At 41.6% G+C, this 18,027-nt stretch overlaps 1 protein-coding gene across 2 annotated transcripts; it reads right to left on the minus strand.

Moving 5' to 3' along the window:
* Window positions 1–600: 600 nt before the first annotated feature.
* Window positions 601–17,269, minus strand: cd99l2 (CD99 molecule-like 2). 2 transcript variants are annotated; one of them, XM_076289347.1, is made up of 11 exons: window positions 17,040–17,269; window positions 13,656–13,721; window positions 12,612–12,650; window positions 12,217–12,321; window positions 9,758–9,835; window positions 8,216–8,278; window positions 7,600–7,668; window positions 6,779–6,829; window positions 5,677–5,799; window positions 5,313–5,378; window positions 601–4,326 (listed from the first exon to the last, which is right to left on the minus strand). In XM_076289347.1, the coding sequence occupies exons 1-11, from the start codon at window positions 17,095–17,097 to the stop codon at window positions 4,265–4,267; spliced, it is 780 nt and encodes a 259-aa protein (XP_076145462.1). In that variant the 5' UTR covers window positions 17,098–17,269; the 3' UTR covers window positions 601–4,264. The 2 variants fall into 2 exon arrangements, with proteins under 2 accessions (XP_076145462.1, XP_076145463.1); XM_076289348.1 differs by lacking the exon at window positions 8,216–8,278.
* Window positions 17,270–18,027: the final 758 nt, after the last annotated feature.

Here is an 18,027-nt window from a genome sequence, read left to right on the forward strand (position 1 = left end):
TTTATAAAAGCAGTAAAAGTGGAAATATCCAAGGGGGGTGAATACGTATTGTAGGCACTGTGTGCACACTCTGTTCCCATATCTCCTACTGTATCGCCTGTTGGGGGGCAAGCCAGAGAAACAATTAAATCTCTAGAATCACTGTTTTTTTTTACATACACCATCGAGATGCACCTGGACAATAAATGTCAAATGTTTTGATTTGTTATATAGTCAATCATTCTGCACCTCCTTCCTATTTTATATAGAATTTGCAATTATTAGTCATATTAGCCTTTCCTAATATTAGTCTGCACCTTCTTCCTATTTTATACAGAATTTGCAATTATTAGTCATATTTTTCATTTTGAATATTTTGAGACGTGGTGTAGCCTTTCCTAATAATACATTTAGGTTTAACAAAGATTGTGTTCTCTTAGTTTTTGTTCAATATAGTGAAAGTATTTCCATTTTCTATGATATAATATAAATTATTTCACAATATATATATATATATATATTCATATAATATTTTCATTTTCAGTCTGCTTTTAACCTTAATAGAAACACAAACTTCTCATTCCAGTGGAGGAGGAAGTGAATAAACCACAAAACACAAGATGACCCTCAGGCAGTTTATTCGGTTTCACCATAATAATCTCTTCCAGTAATGTATTGCCAGTGAGCTACAGTGGAGGGGTTAGTAAAGAACTGCATTGCTAAAAACCTTTACAGCAGAATAAAAACGGAACAATCCTAAAGGTGGAGATTGTCACAAGATTGCACCTTGTACCATCATAAGACTTGTGTGTGTGTGTGTGTGTGAGTGTGAGTAAGGAGTGGCTGATAGTGTGTTTGTGTACACACATGCAAAATTGCATGAGGCTGCTAAGTGTAGGTGCTTGCCTATGAGTGTGTGTGTGTGTATACAAATTGCATTTCCCCAAAGGCAGTCTTCATGCTAGTAAACAAGCACTGGTATTTGGGATGCTGCACTGCTATTCAGACCTAGTCTGCCACAACACAATTGATGTAGATGGCACAAGCATCTCCTGTTTTGAAACAAGCACCCCTCCATATTTCTAACACCAATGTTGCTCCATTTCCACACTCATATATATATATATTCCAACACTGCCACCGGTACACAGTTCTTCAGGTTAAGAGTAGGAGAAAATCATTATTCAAGCCGATTAATGTGCAGCCCTATATTACAGTGTCAGAGTGTGGATGTGTCTGGCGTAGTGGTGTTGGGGGAATAATGGCGTGTCACTGGCAGTGCATAACCCAGGACCAGAACACCTGGCCACCCAACAATCAATCTTCCAACCCTTTGAGGAGTTAAAAAACAAATCAAAAACCAAAGTTATCCAGTAAGAGAACAAACCGTCAATAGCTACCAAGCTAGAAAAAGTCCAAAACATGCATGTCTGTACAGTTCTGTGCACACCATCGTGGATACAATCAGTGAGGTGTTGCGGCCTCTGTCCAGTCATCATCAGGGAGCCCCGGTTCGAAACCACGGAAACTACAACCAACACTGGACACTAGTAACTTAGTCCACCGAACCAATCCTGACTCAGAAATGCAGTTACGTGTCAAAGATACCAAAAGGTACCAAACAACAGCAGAAGTCGTAACAGTCTTGCTTTTTGTTCATCAAGATGTGTTTTTGTACGTCTGGGTTGAAGCTATTCTCATATGATATGATGCAAGAGATGTTTTGTATTAGTCAAGACACTTCAGAACATTTCAAAATTGTCACAGCTTTCTCTAAATAGGTGGTATTTTTGGTAATGTCATAGACCACTGTATCAAGAGCTCTAGTTCAGGATCATCAAACATTTAGAAAGCATCTCCTTAACTTCACTTCGGCAGGAACAGGGAAAAAAAGGCCAAGAGTGGATAAAGGAAGAGGCAAATCTGGTCATTGTCTCTACTTTGGTGTTTGTTGTTTTATTTTATTCTAAACAAGCACCGATATATGCTACATCAGACTGCATAACAAACTACTGATACCAAAAATCATGCAAAGAAGTTGAAGCAGACCTTCAAAATGGCCAACAGTTGCAAGAATTACATTCGGTAAACATTCAGTTTCATGGGCTAGATCTAGCACATTCATAGTAGGCAGCTCTCGTGCTGTTGGCACCCACAAGTACTTCATTCCCCCGGTGTGAGTAGGCTGAGTAAGGCTTTTTTAGGGGAGAGGCGGTGCAGTGCTGTCAAATAACAGCATCGGAGGTCAGCAAAAGGTGCACCTTACTGGCTACGGTCACGTTCCCATGCCCTGAAAGAGTCCTCTGTCCACTCACTAAAGAACTGAAGCGCCTCAGACATCTGAGGGATAACCATTCTGTCACAAGGTGCTCATTTGCCATTTATGGCTACTATTTGCCATGATGCCAACTCAAATGTCAAAGACAACCTAGAGTGGTAGGTAGGTAAACCATTTGACTATATGTCCAATCGAATAACAAACAAGCTTCTTAAGAAAGAAATGAAGGAGCCTGAGAAAATGCTTGAGGTTGATTATATACGATTTTATGTTTCATTTCTGTTTTGGAAATTTTCAGAGTAGAACAGGGGTTTCAGTGCATGGGAGAACAGACCAAGGAGCGATCGAGTGAGCACTGATTACAGGCGAGAGGCTACAGGTGTCCGGCAGAGGCAGACTGGACAGGACGAGGCGTGGCGTGGTAAGGCCTAGAGTCAAGTGAGGCGACAGGCGAGACAAAACCGAAACGGGTGCAGCAGAGTCCCAAGCAGGACAAAAACAGTTGTCCCAAGATGAAAATCAAAAATAAAATAAACCCTTGAATAAAATCGTTCTACGAAACTACCAACACGGATGCTAAGTTCAGTTCTGACAAAGCCGCTCCCATCCCCGAATCAACAAAGAAAGGGGAAGGACAAAGCGTAACACAAACACTTTCGGTCAACACAAACACACACACACACACGGTTATACAAAGTGGGTATATAGGTATACGTAAAAACACAGCGATTCGAGTAAAAACCTGTAGATACACACACCGCAATATACAAGCATAACAATCTCTAACTTCCTAGCTACACAAGCAACCAGCTGCAGCTGAAAACAAAGAGCAGTCTGAATAGGACAGTACGGAATATAATTAAGACTTCAATAATAACTTCTATATGATACCATACACTAACACTGACAACAACTCCTGTCTCTACTTTGTTTATCCAGTTACGTTAACTTCATATGCACAGGAAACTCTAGAACTTCATCACATTCAAGATCGCCTCTCTCCATTTTGGGAGAAATGCTCTATCACTGACATCTGAATAGACCTAATATACAAATAAAACAACATTTTCACCTTTCATTGCAAACAGTTACATCTTCCCACAAGAAGGCCAAACGACCTCCCTTGCACCAGTTTTGAAGTTTTACTTTTCTCCATCCTAAAAGCAAATCATACCAAGCAGCTGTGGGTTCGTATTTAAAGTTTGTCTTCCATTTTTCTCCCATTTTTTTTGTTCAATTATTTCTAAGTCAACTAGAAAAAACTTGTGTCCTCTACAACACAGAAACCTTCAACCACCGCAACAACGCTCTGCAAAAGCAAGGCAAATATATACAGCCCATGTAAAAACCTTACAAAACAAATTAGGGCAGGTTTTACAAAGGGGAGAATGTAATGAAATCATTAATTTTCTTTTTAACAAGCTCAAACACTATAAGTGCACTTCCATCAACAACCAGTCAAAAGTCTTTCTTGAAATGTGTGCTTGTGGAAGTGTCATGCAAAAGTCAGATCCTAACCATTGGCTAAACGAGTAAGCGGTATTCTTTTTCAATGATTATCAAAACTTTTTGGTTCTAATTCAAAGTCCAATTTGCTGGTTGGCCAAGGTGCTGATTTTTGACACATTGTTCAAATAAAAAACAAAACACATAAAACACAAAATACCGTAAAACAATGACAATATAGCCATTAAGAGTTAGCATTACCCTTATCATCTCTTCAAATGAAACTTTAAAATCATCCTTATCTCCATTGTCTTTATGGTGATTTTTCCTACATTAGTTCAATAACATTGTAAACAGGCATAGTTAGTGGTGTTAAAAGTTAAAGGGTAAAATAAATTAAGGTGTATATACATAACGTTTGGGTAGGTGAGACAGGGTCCGGATGGTATTTCTTGGGTGGGGGGTGGGGGGTGCATGTTTGTTTTCATTTGGCGAGAAGTGTGTATCACCATTGAGAGGTGCACGTTGGTTCCCCCCTGTGGTGGAAGCTGGTACTGCAGTTTAGACAGCATTCTCCTCTGCAGGAGGCTCTGCGTTGGGGGGCTGAAGAAGAGTCTGTTGAACTAGACGCACAAAGAGAACCAAGGTTAAATCCCATCACTTCCAAAGGTTCCATAGCAGGGAATAAATAAAGGCCCATGGCTCTACTTGTGGAAGTACATCCAAAATCGCACACAGGTCAATGATACGGTCAAGTACATTTTGTTGTGGCTTTATTTCTCTTGGCAAAACACCATGGCTTCCTGGCCTCAAACATTAGGTATTTAAAAGTCCAAACTCAGCAATGTTTTGTATGTATTTAGCGATCTCCACACAGCTTTGTACTTCTGCAGTATCCCCCACCTTTACAGTTGATAAATAGATATCTGTAGTCATCTTTAGATTTTTTAATAACCAACTATATGCCCTCATTCGTCACACTTGCCTCAACACAAACAGCTGTTGTCCCTTTATTAATCTACCTTTAACCCCAGCCATTCATCCAACCATCTCACTGTTACTAAACACCTCAGGTGCAATATACAACAGAATCATAAACACAGCTTCTTCTATAATCTTTGCTGACAAAAAGTTCTCATTTCAGCTTCGACAAGGCCACATGGTTGAGGTGACAGTGAGTTGTGCTGGCCGAGATAAAGTGGAGTTGTGCTGATTTAAACCAATCTTAAACCAATCCACTTGTGTTGTGAGTTGATCCTTTTACACAATGTGAATCAGCATTTATTTATTTTCGAGGCACACAAGACTTACATGACAGCCATCCGAGGATAACACCAGTCTAAGATTAAGTGAAGTGGCCTTGTGACCGAAATCTCCCTCTATCCTCAGCTATGGCGTCCATGAGCAAAGCCCTTCAAACCCAAGTAATCTACATGGGATAATTGACAGTAAAGGGCAACTCTACATATGAATGTGTGTCACGCAGTATGAGAGAGAGCCAAGGATGAGTTTCCAATCAGCCGTCTCTGATTATCTTTGTATTATCTTTGTTTTAGTTCATCTTTATGTTTTTTGTATTATCTTTGTTTTAGTTCATCTTTATGTTTACCTTGGGGCTCCTGAGCCACAACAGCATCTGGATTTTCTGCCTTCACCATGTCAGTATTCAAGCTCTCTGTAAGATGAGATGAAACAAGAGTAAGACAGGCTAGAGAAAAAACCTCAACCTGCTACATGGCACATACTATCAGCGTCATCCTCTAACATTATCTAGCATTTCATCTACAGCCAATTATCTTTCATTTACCGTAGTACTTCTACTAATTAAAACAATATGCTCTCAAATAGGTACACAACTAAATATCAATGCTTACACTTAATTTAAATCATCACAAACTGTTTTTACATGTTCACCTTTTACATTGCTGTAGAGACAAGTAACAGGAAGATAAAAAAAAGTGTACTAGACATACGCTGTATGGAGAAGCAGAACTTCTTCTTCTGGTAGGATATGTAGCTGGTGACTGCGCCGACCAGGGCCATGGCCACAGCACTGACGATGCCTGCGATCGTGCCCGTCTCTGCCATGGTGCCATCTGGGGACCCGAAGGGTTTGGTCACAAAAGAGACAAGGTGACATTCAACTGGAGCTGATATTTCATGTCTTTACGGTACAGTCTATGGTATAGACTCTATAATGGCTAATTTACATTACATTTATTTGGCTGATGCTCTTATCCAGCAACTTACATTATGTCAATTATACTACAAGGGTCATTGTCCCCGAAGCAACTCAGGGTTAGTACCTTGCTCAAGGGCTACTGCATGCTAGCCCAGCTCCTTAATCACTACGCTACTACCGCCCACTTAAACAAGACAAATTGTATCTCAGACGAGCTTTGAACCCTCAACCTGCTGATTGCAGCTCACTTGACTCACCAAGTGAGCTACTGTGCAGCTACTTAACATACATACTGCATACTGAAGTTGATTTTGCTAAACTGGTATACGTAAGGGATAATGCCCGACGAGGCGTCCATTATGAACCGTGAACCGTCCGACGCGAAGCGGAGTCCGCAAAGTCCATTTATTTCTGATAATGGACGCATCGAAGGGTATTATCCCGTTTATACCATGGTCACTTACGAAATAAATAAATATGAAATCAATTATTAATACTAAATGAGTTTTAGAGCTAAAATCGTTAGTTTTTTCAGCTTGTTTACAGTTGATTCCATTGTTGCGAAGCCTGCCTCCAGGCTCAACCGTCGTCCTACTATCGCTGTTATAGTTACAGTACCATTCATAAGCATTGATATGGAACGGCGATTAAACTTTTTTTTACCAGATCTACTTCATAGGTGTAGTATATCACTTTTTAAACGACACCCTTTTCAATCTAGACCATGGTATAAATGTTTTTAATACATGTTGGTGTCAATTCTATTTCACTGACTTTAACTCCACGCCAAACACTCAAGGTCCTACATCAAATACAGTTCCAGTCTAACAAGACCTTATCTGGTAAGTGTTTCTTATTGCTATCTGTGGCATGTGGTGGAGTGGAGATTTTACCGTAGTCATCGTTATCAAGGTCAGTAGTTCCAGCTCCACCCCCGTGACCTCCTGTCAGACACATAAGGAGTCATGGGTAAGGCACAGAAGTGTTTTACTTATTTTAAGCAAAGATGAGTGTTTTATTATTGCATTGCTGCACACCAAAACCTAACCTTTGACACCTTTGCACACTGCTGCTTATATTTGTCAAAGTATATGTTAATTACTTTTTGTAAAAACTGACCGACTATTTTGAATATGATACTTTCACTGGCATTTAATATTGCCATTAATATCACATCACATATCACATATAAATGGCATTTAATATTGCCATTAATATCACATGGTTATCAATTCAGGGAAACGATCTGGGCTTCGAGCTAATAGACAGTAATGCCATTCATCAGGACTGTCAGTCCTGGAGAACCTTTTATAAAGAGATAGCTTTGTTTATTTCATGCCTTAATTAATCATATCCAATTAGAGTAAGGGCAAGTAAAACCAAGGCAGAATGCTATATTGGCAAGTGAAATCAAGGCAGTAAGGGCAAATATTGCACTCTGCCTTGGTTTCACTCTACTTTTCTATACAAACTGCAAACTAAAAATGTAAATTTATTTAAGAAATGTACTGTACTGTAGCTATATGAAATTTTAACAGATTGAAGTGCAGATACTGCTCTTAGCCTTTGTAGGGCAGCATACGTTGCACATTCCACATTATGACAATAATTGTTTTGTTTTTTGTTTTTTATCTTAGTTAACCTGAATAACCTGATGGGGAGTAATGGTACAACATAAGTACAAAAACTAATATAGAGGAATTATTATCATTACCTTTGCCACTGCCTTTCTCAGGTTTGTAGTCACCAAGGTCAGTAAGGTCATCGTCAGTGAACGAGCCACCTACACAAGTAGAGAAAATGGTTAAAGGTTCTGTTTGAAAATGCTGTTGGTTCTGTCCAAAGTTAAGTAAGACCTGACCACCACAGAAACAGAAAACAAAGATAGGGTCCCCGGGAAAGAGCAAACCAGAGTTGGAGGAGGAAAAAATAGATTTATCAATCGACAAGACCAAGTGGGTCACAAGGTCATAATGATAAAGGCTAGTTTTTGAAGGTATTCAGAAAAAACTACAATACCCATGCATGACTACTGGTTAGTCATTCCTGTGTTCAGACATAGATACAGCCATGTGTACGTTACAGATAATTGATTAGTTCTGTGAGCTTGCTGCGTTTTCAGAGACTGTCTGAGAAACCCTAACCCCGAACATGACTTCCCAGTAGGCTTTGTTAAAGATGACCAAGGCAGTATGGGGTGAAAAGTTACAGACTTTTAGGGGAGACAGGAAACAGAACACAGGACACAGATAGAAGAGAGACATTCTCCAGGAGTGGGTTAACTACGGCAGTTTCACCCAGACAGGCACGTGCCGGCCGGGGGTTCTTACCACCGGTGCCTCCTCTGTTATTGGGCTGGCCGTCGCCCCTGCCCTCTCCGTCATACCCTTTGTCTGACGGGGACACGAAACGCTCTCAGGGTTCAAACTCTCAGGGTTCCCATATCATAGTTTTAGTCATATCAAATTCAAATACTTTCATGCTGTTTTTGTGCTTTTCAGCTGTATTTCTATCAATATAATATAAGCGTGTTATTTTAACATTAAACAATCACAATTGGACCCCAATACGTTTAAGGATTTGTCAAGAATAAATGACCTATTGAGTAAAATGTTGCTTAATACAGTCCTTGTTGCCCACTAATACATATTCATAATTTGTTCATGGTTAACATGTTTCTTAAACTAAAGCGTTACCCAATTCTGTTATACATTTCAAATATAAGTTATATTTTGAATGACTATTAAATGACAATGACTATAGAATAACATAACACAAATGCAAGCCACCTATTATAATGTTTGTAATTTTATGGAAAAGTAGACAAAATGAAGGCACTTTCCAGCAAATGTCTGGAAACTCTTCAATAAGACCATGCTCATTATAGTTATTTTCCAGTACAGTCAAGGTGGAAGGCCTTGGTGTTTGCATCAGATAGGAGAGCTTAAATTCTCAACTAAAATTCAATTCAAATGTCAAACGTCACTAGCTCACTAAGAGAAACCACATATAGAGAGAGTATACATAATAGAGTATAGCAGTTATGGGTTTCAAACATCTTTACACTCTGAACCAAAAATATATTGACTTTTTTCCCATTACCAATAACAACACTATCCCCACCACCCATTTCGACCCTCACACTGTTGGCCCAGCTATCTGACTTGGAGCCAGAAATGTAACTGAACATAAATAGCATTGATTTTAACGCATGCCTGCTTTGATCAATAGCTGCGGTGGAAATGGACTGTAAATTCACAGATTGTTCCGAACATCCATACAGTGAAACAAAGAGACACATTTAACCGCGCGGTCGTGATAAGGCCCTCATACAGAAACATACTGCTGTCATTTCAATCAATACATCATGTCAGCAGCATTTTTATATTTACATTCAATGCAACACAATGCAGTTTTGGTACCTTAAAAGGATGCCTTCAAACTCATTTTGATGCCACACTGACGATAAGAACAATTGAGTCTCTTACATTGCACCTGGTATGTAACATTGTTGTCACCCAATGCGTTGGAAATTGACAACAAGAGGAGTTACCACATCTTGTTACTTGTTACTAGTTTATATAGGCCAATTGAGCGGACATAAAAATGATATCAGTGAGGTAACAAAATGCATTTATAATGACTTTGTTGTTATTATATATTTTCAGTGTTTACACTACATTAAAAGTATTTTTATACACAATAACACTTTTGGGACTGGATTCCTGTACATGAATTAAGTCCTAGTCCTTGAAGAGAAATTCCAAAAACGTTTCACTTTGGACTAAGATTAATCCGTGTACAGGAGACAGGCCCTTAATGTACAGCAGCATAGTATGTCACATAAAAATGCTGTGTAAGAAATGACTCACCTCCTTTCCCTCCCTTGCCCTTTCCTCCGATGTCATTGTTGGGGTCCAGAGCATCGCCCAGATCGAAGTCATCAGGCCCTGTGAGTCACCCCAGCCCAACCCAACAGTAGCTGTCAGTCGACTTCAACCACTAACTCGATCACACAAGCATTCACACTGTGGCAATGGGAAGAGGTCTCATAGGTGAACATAGGTTAGCCATTATTTAATATGGTGCTGCCGAGAGGGTATGGTGACCGGGGGAAACAGTGGCACCTCCCCTGGTAGAGGACACAGTGAGTCATGCTGAGGGACTGAGGGACTGCTGTGTTGTGACTCAGACACATATTGTTATCACCCACACACGGACTGACAGACAAAGAATGAGATAACAGTATATAAGTGATGCACATGTGCTCCTCTTTCCATCAAAATGGTTTCATGTGGAAAACAGTTTTCTGTAATCCATATGTACTAGAGCCCGACCGATAAATCGTGTGCCGATTGTATCGACCGATATTAGCTATTTGCCGATCTATCGCTATCGGCATTAATAACAGCCAATAATTATTTTTTAAATTAAGTAAAGGACAGCCAAAAAGTGATCCTTCATCTAAATTCCCCAGTATTGTCTTTCCAGCTTAGTAAACAGTAACAGTAAAATAATGTTAGCATTGGTTGAGTGTGAGAGGCGTTTGTCCGTCTTTTTGACAAGTACTCCACAGCAAACAATGCTTGTAAGTAGCAATTATACAAGTTCTCTACAGCAAATGAGGCTTATAAGTAGCGATCCATGATAAAAAAAAACAACACGTTCTCTGCGGTCGCACATAAGGGGCTTACAGATAGGAGGCAGCATGCACTACACTCGCTGCTAGTTTGCACTGGATTGAGTGAATGGGACAAAGATTTGTGCTGTGCAAAATAGCTATGATTTACAGCGCGCCATGGTCAAAGTTAAACATGGTCGAATTTCGGGGGTGGGTGGTGACCTGATTTTGGTAAATTTGTCCTCAATTTTGTCCTCTTTTTTTTTCTTTTAAATCCTCAAATACCGAAGTTGGTATTGGTCTTTGAAATACCATATCGGTCGGGCTCTAATATGTACAAAACTTTGATAGTGCACATACAAAAAAACTGTGCAATTAAGTACTGCTACTGCTACACATATACATTTAAACTTAAATGAACATGCATATATACACACATGCATAGTTTTCCCCTATTTGACTGGGAATGAAAGAGACAGCAATGGAACTGACGTAACAGAGACGTGATGGCACATGGGACACAGACGGCGTGAGTCGATCGGTCGAGGGAACGTAAAGCGACTACCAACCAGGCTTGGAAACGCGGGGCGGGCTGGTGGTTCGGGTCACCCTGGGAGTGGTGCGAGGCAGCAGGCCGGGCCGGACTGTGGCCCCAAAGAAGTCGGAGCCGGTCTCCTCTGTTAGCGAGCGGGTGAGCGAGCGCGGTACTTGGTTAGTAGAGTTAGAGAGCAACAACGGGTACTGACCAAGCGGCTGACTGTCCCACTCTAAAGGACTCTAAGGCATGCTCGTCTCTTTCTGCACTAACAGACTTAATAAGGTGAAAACCTTACAATTGATTATTCTAGTCAGGTGTTTTTATCACATTGACAACATAGAGGCATCTAAATTATGCAGGTCCAGATCAGCAAGGACTAGAAATGACAGCTCTGATCATTTTCTGACATAAAATGTCCACATTTTCTATTACCTTTCTATTACCAAGTCCAGTCTGCCATTCCATGAATATGATATACGAGTGAAAAATATCTCATTTTGTTTCACAAACATCAAGCAATAACTTGTATCCTGAAAGAGGCGAGAACTGAGATTCATAACTATTTATCAATCATCTGCGTTGACCTGTGCAAAAACAGATGTGTGTTTAGGAAACAGAACGAAGGCCTTAATGGCATTTTCAACAGGAAATCACATTACTTCCTGTCTTGTTAGTGCTTGGCAGGAAAGAGAGAAAATTCTCCACAATCAATATCTATTGGCAGGAGTAGTTATCTCCAAGCCCTCAAGGAGTGACTTTTTGTGTATCAGCAACATGATAGTATCTAATCAGCAGCCACATGGGCGAATCCACACCGCTGCTTTCAATGGCAGGTTTCCTTTAAGTCAAGTACTCTCACCATCACACCCACTAAGGGAGAGAAAACAATGCCCAGGGCTCATGTTTCACTGGGGCTTTTGAGTTTTTTTTCCTTCTTCTAAGGGCATACTTGTCATGCTTCATGTACTGTAACCCACAAGTTCCGCAAGACGCGTGGTCAGTAAAGAGGAGATATGGGCATGAAGTTTCATTTCGAGTAACATAGGAAATCCGGTGCTAAATGTTAGTCTGTTAGAGGTTAACACACAGGGGCAAAGACTGATAGTGAGTGGCGTCTGATTCCCCCCAGGCCCATGTGGAGCCTGTGCAGACCACATGTTCTTGCTGCCTACCTGGTTTGGGCTTGGGCTTGACTGCTGCTTTGGTCGGGGCAGGAGCAGGCGGCGCTGGTTTTTTCGTGGGAGTGCCAAAATCCATGGCATCAGAGAGGTCCAGTTCTGTGAAATTGACCAATAATTCTTGATATACTATTTGTTTGTTTTTTCTTTTTATGTTTAAAGCATAGCAATCTGCCAGTGCTGCTTTGTAACCTTCTTCATAGAACTATCGCAGAAGCAGATGTTAATGTATGTCAAAAAAAGACAATTAACAAAGTAATTAGACACGGTAGCGTATAGCACATTATATACATGTCATTAGCACCTAGCTGTTTTAAAGTTAGCATGTTTCACAGCACAAATAGCGCCCCATTAGGTAGGAGGAAAATAAATAAATTACGATTCCTTACCGTCTCCTCCTGCTGGTACACTTGGGGGCTTCACTGTGGCTGTGGAGATAGTTAAAACATGGTTACATTGCTTTAACCTTCATTACAGAAGGTTTTAGTTTGTTCCAGTTTGTTTTACAGTTACATTTGGTTTGTTTTAGCTTACAATGTTGAAACGCTATTAATGGCAACATAATGTAGTGGATTAGCCATTTTGACATACTGTAATGTCAAAAACGCCTATCATCTGTGTTGCTCAGATATCCTCTGAAGTAACCATGATAACCAGATAGAGTCTCTTGTAATACCACTTCGTACCTCTATGGCGCTGTATTGAATACAATTGTGAATGTAACAGAATTCTACTCATAGCCCCTTTATGTAGGTACGGTTCTACAGTAGATTCAGTAACAGGAATAGAAAGAGTAGGTACTTTGGCATGTCTCAGTGGAAGAACGTGTCTAAGTTAGCGAACCCACTGGGGTTCTTCTCAGAACACAAAACAGGGTTTTAGTGGTGAGGCTGCAACAGAGCACATGGCTACATGCTTTATTGCTGTTTTAAACCCCACTTAACTCCCCAGAGAACTAGTGGATATCTTTGTGTGCGATCGGGTTCTGTGTTTCTGTGAGTGTTCTGGCGCATAATGGCTGCCGTGCATCACCCAGGTGGGTGCTACACATTGGTGGTGGTTCCATGTGAACCGCTTTCCATGTGAAGCACTTTGAGTGTTGAGAAAAGCGCTATATTAATGTAATTTGTTGTTGTTGTTGTTTCACCTTGTACTACTAAAACAACTCAGCAGTCTAGTTGTGGTATTGGTACGTACGAATATCCCAGGGCCCTCTGTGTTAAAACGCATTTACCAACAGTTAAAATCAATAGAATCACCAAAGTACACAGATGCATCAATCTCATTTTATTTCTGTATTTGAAAATATCTGTCATTTGGCAGCTGTATCGAGTGGATCTACAGCCTAATGCATCTTCCACATGCGGTTAGGTCAATGGTCCAGTGCTTTGTCTACAGTGTCCAGTGGTGGCTATGAGGTCATGGAGTCTTACGTGCTGCTGGCTCATCATCATCATCTCCCAGTGCGTCGGCCAGATCAAAGCCATCCTCACATCGCACTGCAACAAAGACGTAGAAGAAAAACACCAAAGTCAGACAAAAATCCCTAAAAGCAGGCCTGAAGATATCGAGCAAATGTCAACCAGTTATGTGTTTGAATACCCGCATGTAACGTTTACCCTAAAGTGCCACACACCGGCTGAACAAATGGGAGTGAGAAAGTGGGGAACACACAAAGGCGTCTGCAGATGGGGACTATACCCAGATTCCTGAGGCTTTTGGAATGTATCAAATTCCACTTTGACTAGATATTGGTGGGGGCCAAGAAAACGACACCCGGCAGGCCAGTGGACCACATTCTTTCTGTCTATAGACAGAGGATCTATTGTGTTCATACGACCCACACAAAAGAGCCCCCCATCAACCGTTTTTACCTCATATGTTCCACTATGGCGATAGATCAGAGAGAGAGGATTGCATGGGACCAGCAACAGATTTAAAAACAAAACACAAAGTAAAACAGATCATCAAACATCAGCCAAGATAAGAGCTCTGCTGTAGGTGATTGTATCGAGTCATTAGCTGTAAAAGGTTATCTTCTGCAAGCCTCAATTTCTTTGTACTGCCATGCATTATCAGTTATTGATCTTAATTAGGTCTCATTTGACCAATATCACCACATTAATCACTATGTTTTAGCTGATACGACTGGTGGTAAAAGTCAGCAAATAAAACAATAGACGAACTGTATGTGAGTTTACTTATAAATTACTTATAAACAGACAGAAATATGTGTTAATGTGTCTGTTGCTTTGTGCCTTTAAAGCAGTTGACACATGTGTTTAGTACTGTTCGTCCACAGCAGTTTGCTGTGACTATTTATAGTATGGGGTCGTGGCCAGCACATCGCACTTGTGTATGAAGCTCTGGGTTAGAGCCAGATTAGCCTTATTCTAACCTCTGCCAGGAAACACACACACACACACACTCCATGTCTTTCTCCATTTCTCTCCTTTCACCCTTTCTGTCTCCTTTCCCAAACTCTTTGCTAATCTCCACCAATGCTCAGTCTCTGACTCTCACTCTGAATCATTTGAGACCCTATCCATGAACTATGTAGGCTAGATGCTGACCAGGCCAGGATTAGAAACAGTTAAAAACACTCGCACCCTGCCGTACAGGCCAGGAACTGCCTCAGCAAGACTTGATTTCTGTGGTCACATGGCGGCACCTAATCTACGCGACCCACTGCTCTATCACGGCAAGTCCCTATTCAGGGATTTGACCGTTCTCCGCGATATCAGTTCTGCCGTTTGGCGGCTTAATGTGCCGAGACATATTGAATTGGCCAGTGGGACATATTCTAAATGGTGCTCAGCGGCCACCCCGTCTCCTGCACTCACAGACTGGGCTCAGGGATTATTGGAAATGCTATGCAGAAAAGACACGATAAGACTGGGTCAGACAGGCTCACAGTCAGGAACACAGCCAGCATATTCCTTTCATGCTCACAGATGAGCAGGCGTTTTAGCGCTCAGTGGGCAGTCATCTTGAAAATAAATAAATAAATAAATAAATTAAAAAATAAATAAATAACTGTGACACCAGGCCACACAGATGCCCTGTGGCAGGATGATGAGGTAATGAATAATCAATTGTGGGCTTGTTCAGGTGTCTCTGGCACACGGCACACATCTTGGGTTGATCTAATTACATCGATAATAGAGGGTGTGGCAGGGGGAGAAAGAGAGAGAGAAAGGAGACGCTCATTCAGGAGGAGGAGCAGGAGAAGAAGAAGGGGGGCATGTGTGTGTGTGTGTGTGTGTGTGTGTGTGTGTGTGTGCGCGAGGTTGGGGGGGGGGGGGGGGCTGGTGCAGTCGGAGCCTGCCAGACACACACAGCTGAGTCTTAGCGTCGCTACCCCGGCACTCTATTCATCCGAACAAGAGAGCTTCTTTCGGGACAGGAGGTGACGGCGGGGTGGAGGGTGGGAGAAAGCGGGTGGGCGGAAGAGCGGGCTACGTCTCACCCACCTCAATGTTGGCAAATCTAGCACGCTGAGTCTGGGCGAGGAACAATGCTTTCAATTAAAGCAGGGATCACCTGCGCTGAATACCAAAAACCTGGCAGGCAGGCAGGCAGGCTAGCCTGCTGTTCGGTTAAACCCAGACATGAACGGGTGTGGGAGGGGAGGACTGATCCTCTCACCATTCCCTCTTTATGCCTCCCAGTCCACCACCCTAACGTTTTCATCTCCATCTCTAACCATGGGAGAGCGATTCTGCTTCATTGCTCTGGCGCGTCACTCAGTCATGGCCTCTCCCGTGGGTTCCGCAGTCTGGGAGAGAGAGAGAGAGAAAGAGAGAGAGAGAGCAAGCGCCGGTACCTGCCCTCTGTCTCCCTGGCTTTGCCGTGCGCATGCGTGGGGATGGGAGCGCTCCCCTATGTATTACCTGTACAGCGGGGTGAGAAATACTCTACTGTGTCATTGTTACAATGAGACGCCGCTGCCAAAATGTCTGCTGTTCCTCCAGAAGCCGGCTTGGGTACCTTGCCATTGATTTTTGGCTCTCTCCACATGGCTCCATAATTCATGGTCTTTGTAGTTTTTTTTTTTTTTGGGGGGGGGGGCATGGCCTCTTTTAATGGTGACTGGTATGAAATGATTCCTCATGGTCTGTTATCAGAAAATAATTATTTGAATCAGTACCAGTAACAGTCGTTTTACCAAACCCAACTTTCACTTCCCTTTCACAATTCATTCTCTAATCTCTACACTTCTTACACAAAGGCACTGCTTTTGGTGTGTTCAAGGCACAAATGAAACAAGGTTATACCATGTCAAATGCGCCAACAAATCTAAGAGTTAATGTAGAAGAGATACCGGATACAAAAGGCCGTGCCACATTTGTCCTCTCCTCTTTCAGATAGCCTAGTTGACTGGTCAGTGGCCGCCTCCTTTAGGGACCGTTGTCTTTACTTACTTACCTTTCGCAGGCTAGACATAGTGAGACACACCAGCAGGTAATATGGCACACAAAAAAAAACTATTTTATGTTACCTACAAGAGAAAAATAGAGGCCTTTATATCAACTGTAAAAAAAACTGTTGGCTTGGGAACCATAAGCTAACCTTCCCCTTCGGTCACTGCAAAATGTTTCTGGACAATATGTTCCACAGCTGTGTCACTGCAACTCGTAGACTATGAATGATATGGTAATTATATTGTCCGCCGCTTCTCATTCGCAAAGTACCGTTATTCAGTATCCAGATTTCAAGTAGGCTACGGTCCTATTCATTGCTTAGCAGCAGCCGAAAAATCTGATGAACTCTGCATGGCTGTGAGAGACCTCAACAAAGAGGGGCGAAGCGCTTACCTTTCAGTGTGAGCAGAGACAACAGTGCGAACACAGCCCATGCCGAAAATCTCCTCATAGTCTCGAAGTCCGTTAGATGTCCACCACGTTGCAAAATGTAACTAAAATGTAGTCTGGACAACTACTAGTAGATTAAAAACGAGTCTCAACCAGGCCCAGCTGTTAGATGAGACGTATTAGCCGTGTACTTTGATCCGAGTCCACCCTAGGTAGTGCGACAGTCTGAAACAGTTAGCACTAGCTGCAATAAAGTCTGCAGTGCGAATGAGCAAGCGGAGTCTACCGAGAGCAGACGAAAGGGGCAACGTGGAGAATCACGTTACACCAGCGTTTGGGCGGTTCCTCCGCAAACGTTACTCCACCACCAGTGTTCACTGACGAGAAATATGAAATCAACCCTCCTTAAATCGTTTGCTTGGTTGTGTTACTTTCCTGTTCTCCGATTAGTTGTGTTTGTGTAGCTTTTGTTTATTCAACTCACATTAGCTAACGTTAATTATTTGCTGGCTAACACACGTGCCTACCGGTGACGGCAACTATCATATTCAGCAAAAAAGCTGCTGTGTTGTGATAGCAGACAAGCGTTGCCAAGTGATCCTCTGTCAATCAATCAATCAGCTAAATTCTGTCTATCAAGATTATTTTAGCAACCACTCTTGTCATCTCACAATGCCAGAAGCAGTGGCACATAAAATTGACCCTAATGAATTATGCATATTACAGTCTGGTCTGTAATAGATATATCTCAACATGATTAAGATTGGTGATACCAGCACTGAACAACATTCACATGCACTGAGAGTTTAAAGTAAAAAAAAATGTTTGGTCAAAAATGACCAATAATTACCAGTTGTGTTTCTTATGTTTACAGAAAATTCCCTCTAAATTACTGATAATCGCAAAAGCATCTGCACACAAGATGTCAACTCTTATCCTTCAACCTTCATTGTAGTTCTAAGCATGTGTTATAGTCAGTAAAATATGTAAA

This window comes from Alosa pseudoharengus, unplaced genomic scaffold, assembly GCF_046254945.1.
Source record: "Alosa pseudoharengus isolate Yale_2024_CS ecotype anadromous, Long Island Sound unplaced genomic scaffold, YU_APseudo_1.1 YU_APseudo_1.1_scf_17, whole genome shotgun sequence".
NCBI classification, from domain to species: domain Eukaryota; kingdom Metazoa; phylum Chordata; class Actinopteri; order Clupeiformes; family Clupeidae; genus Alosa; species Alosa pseudoharengus.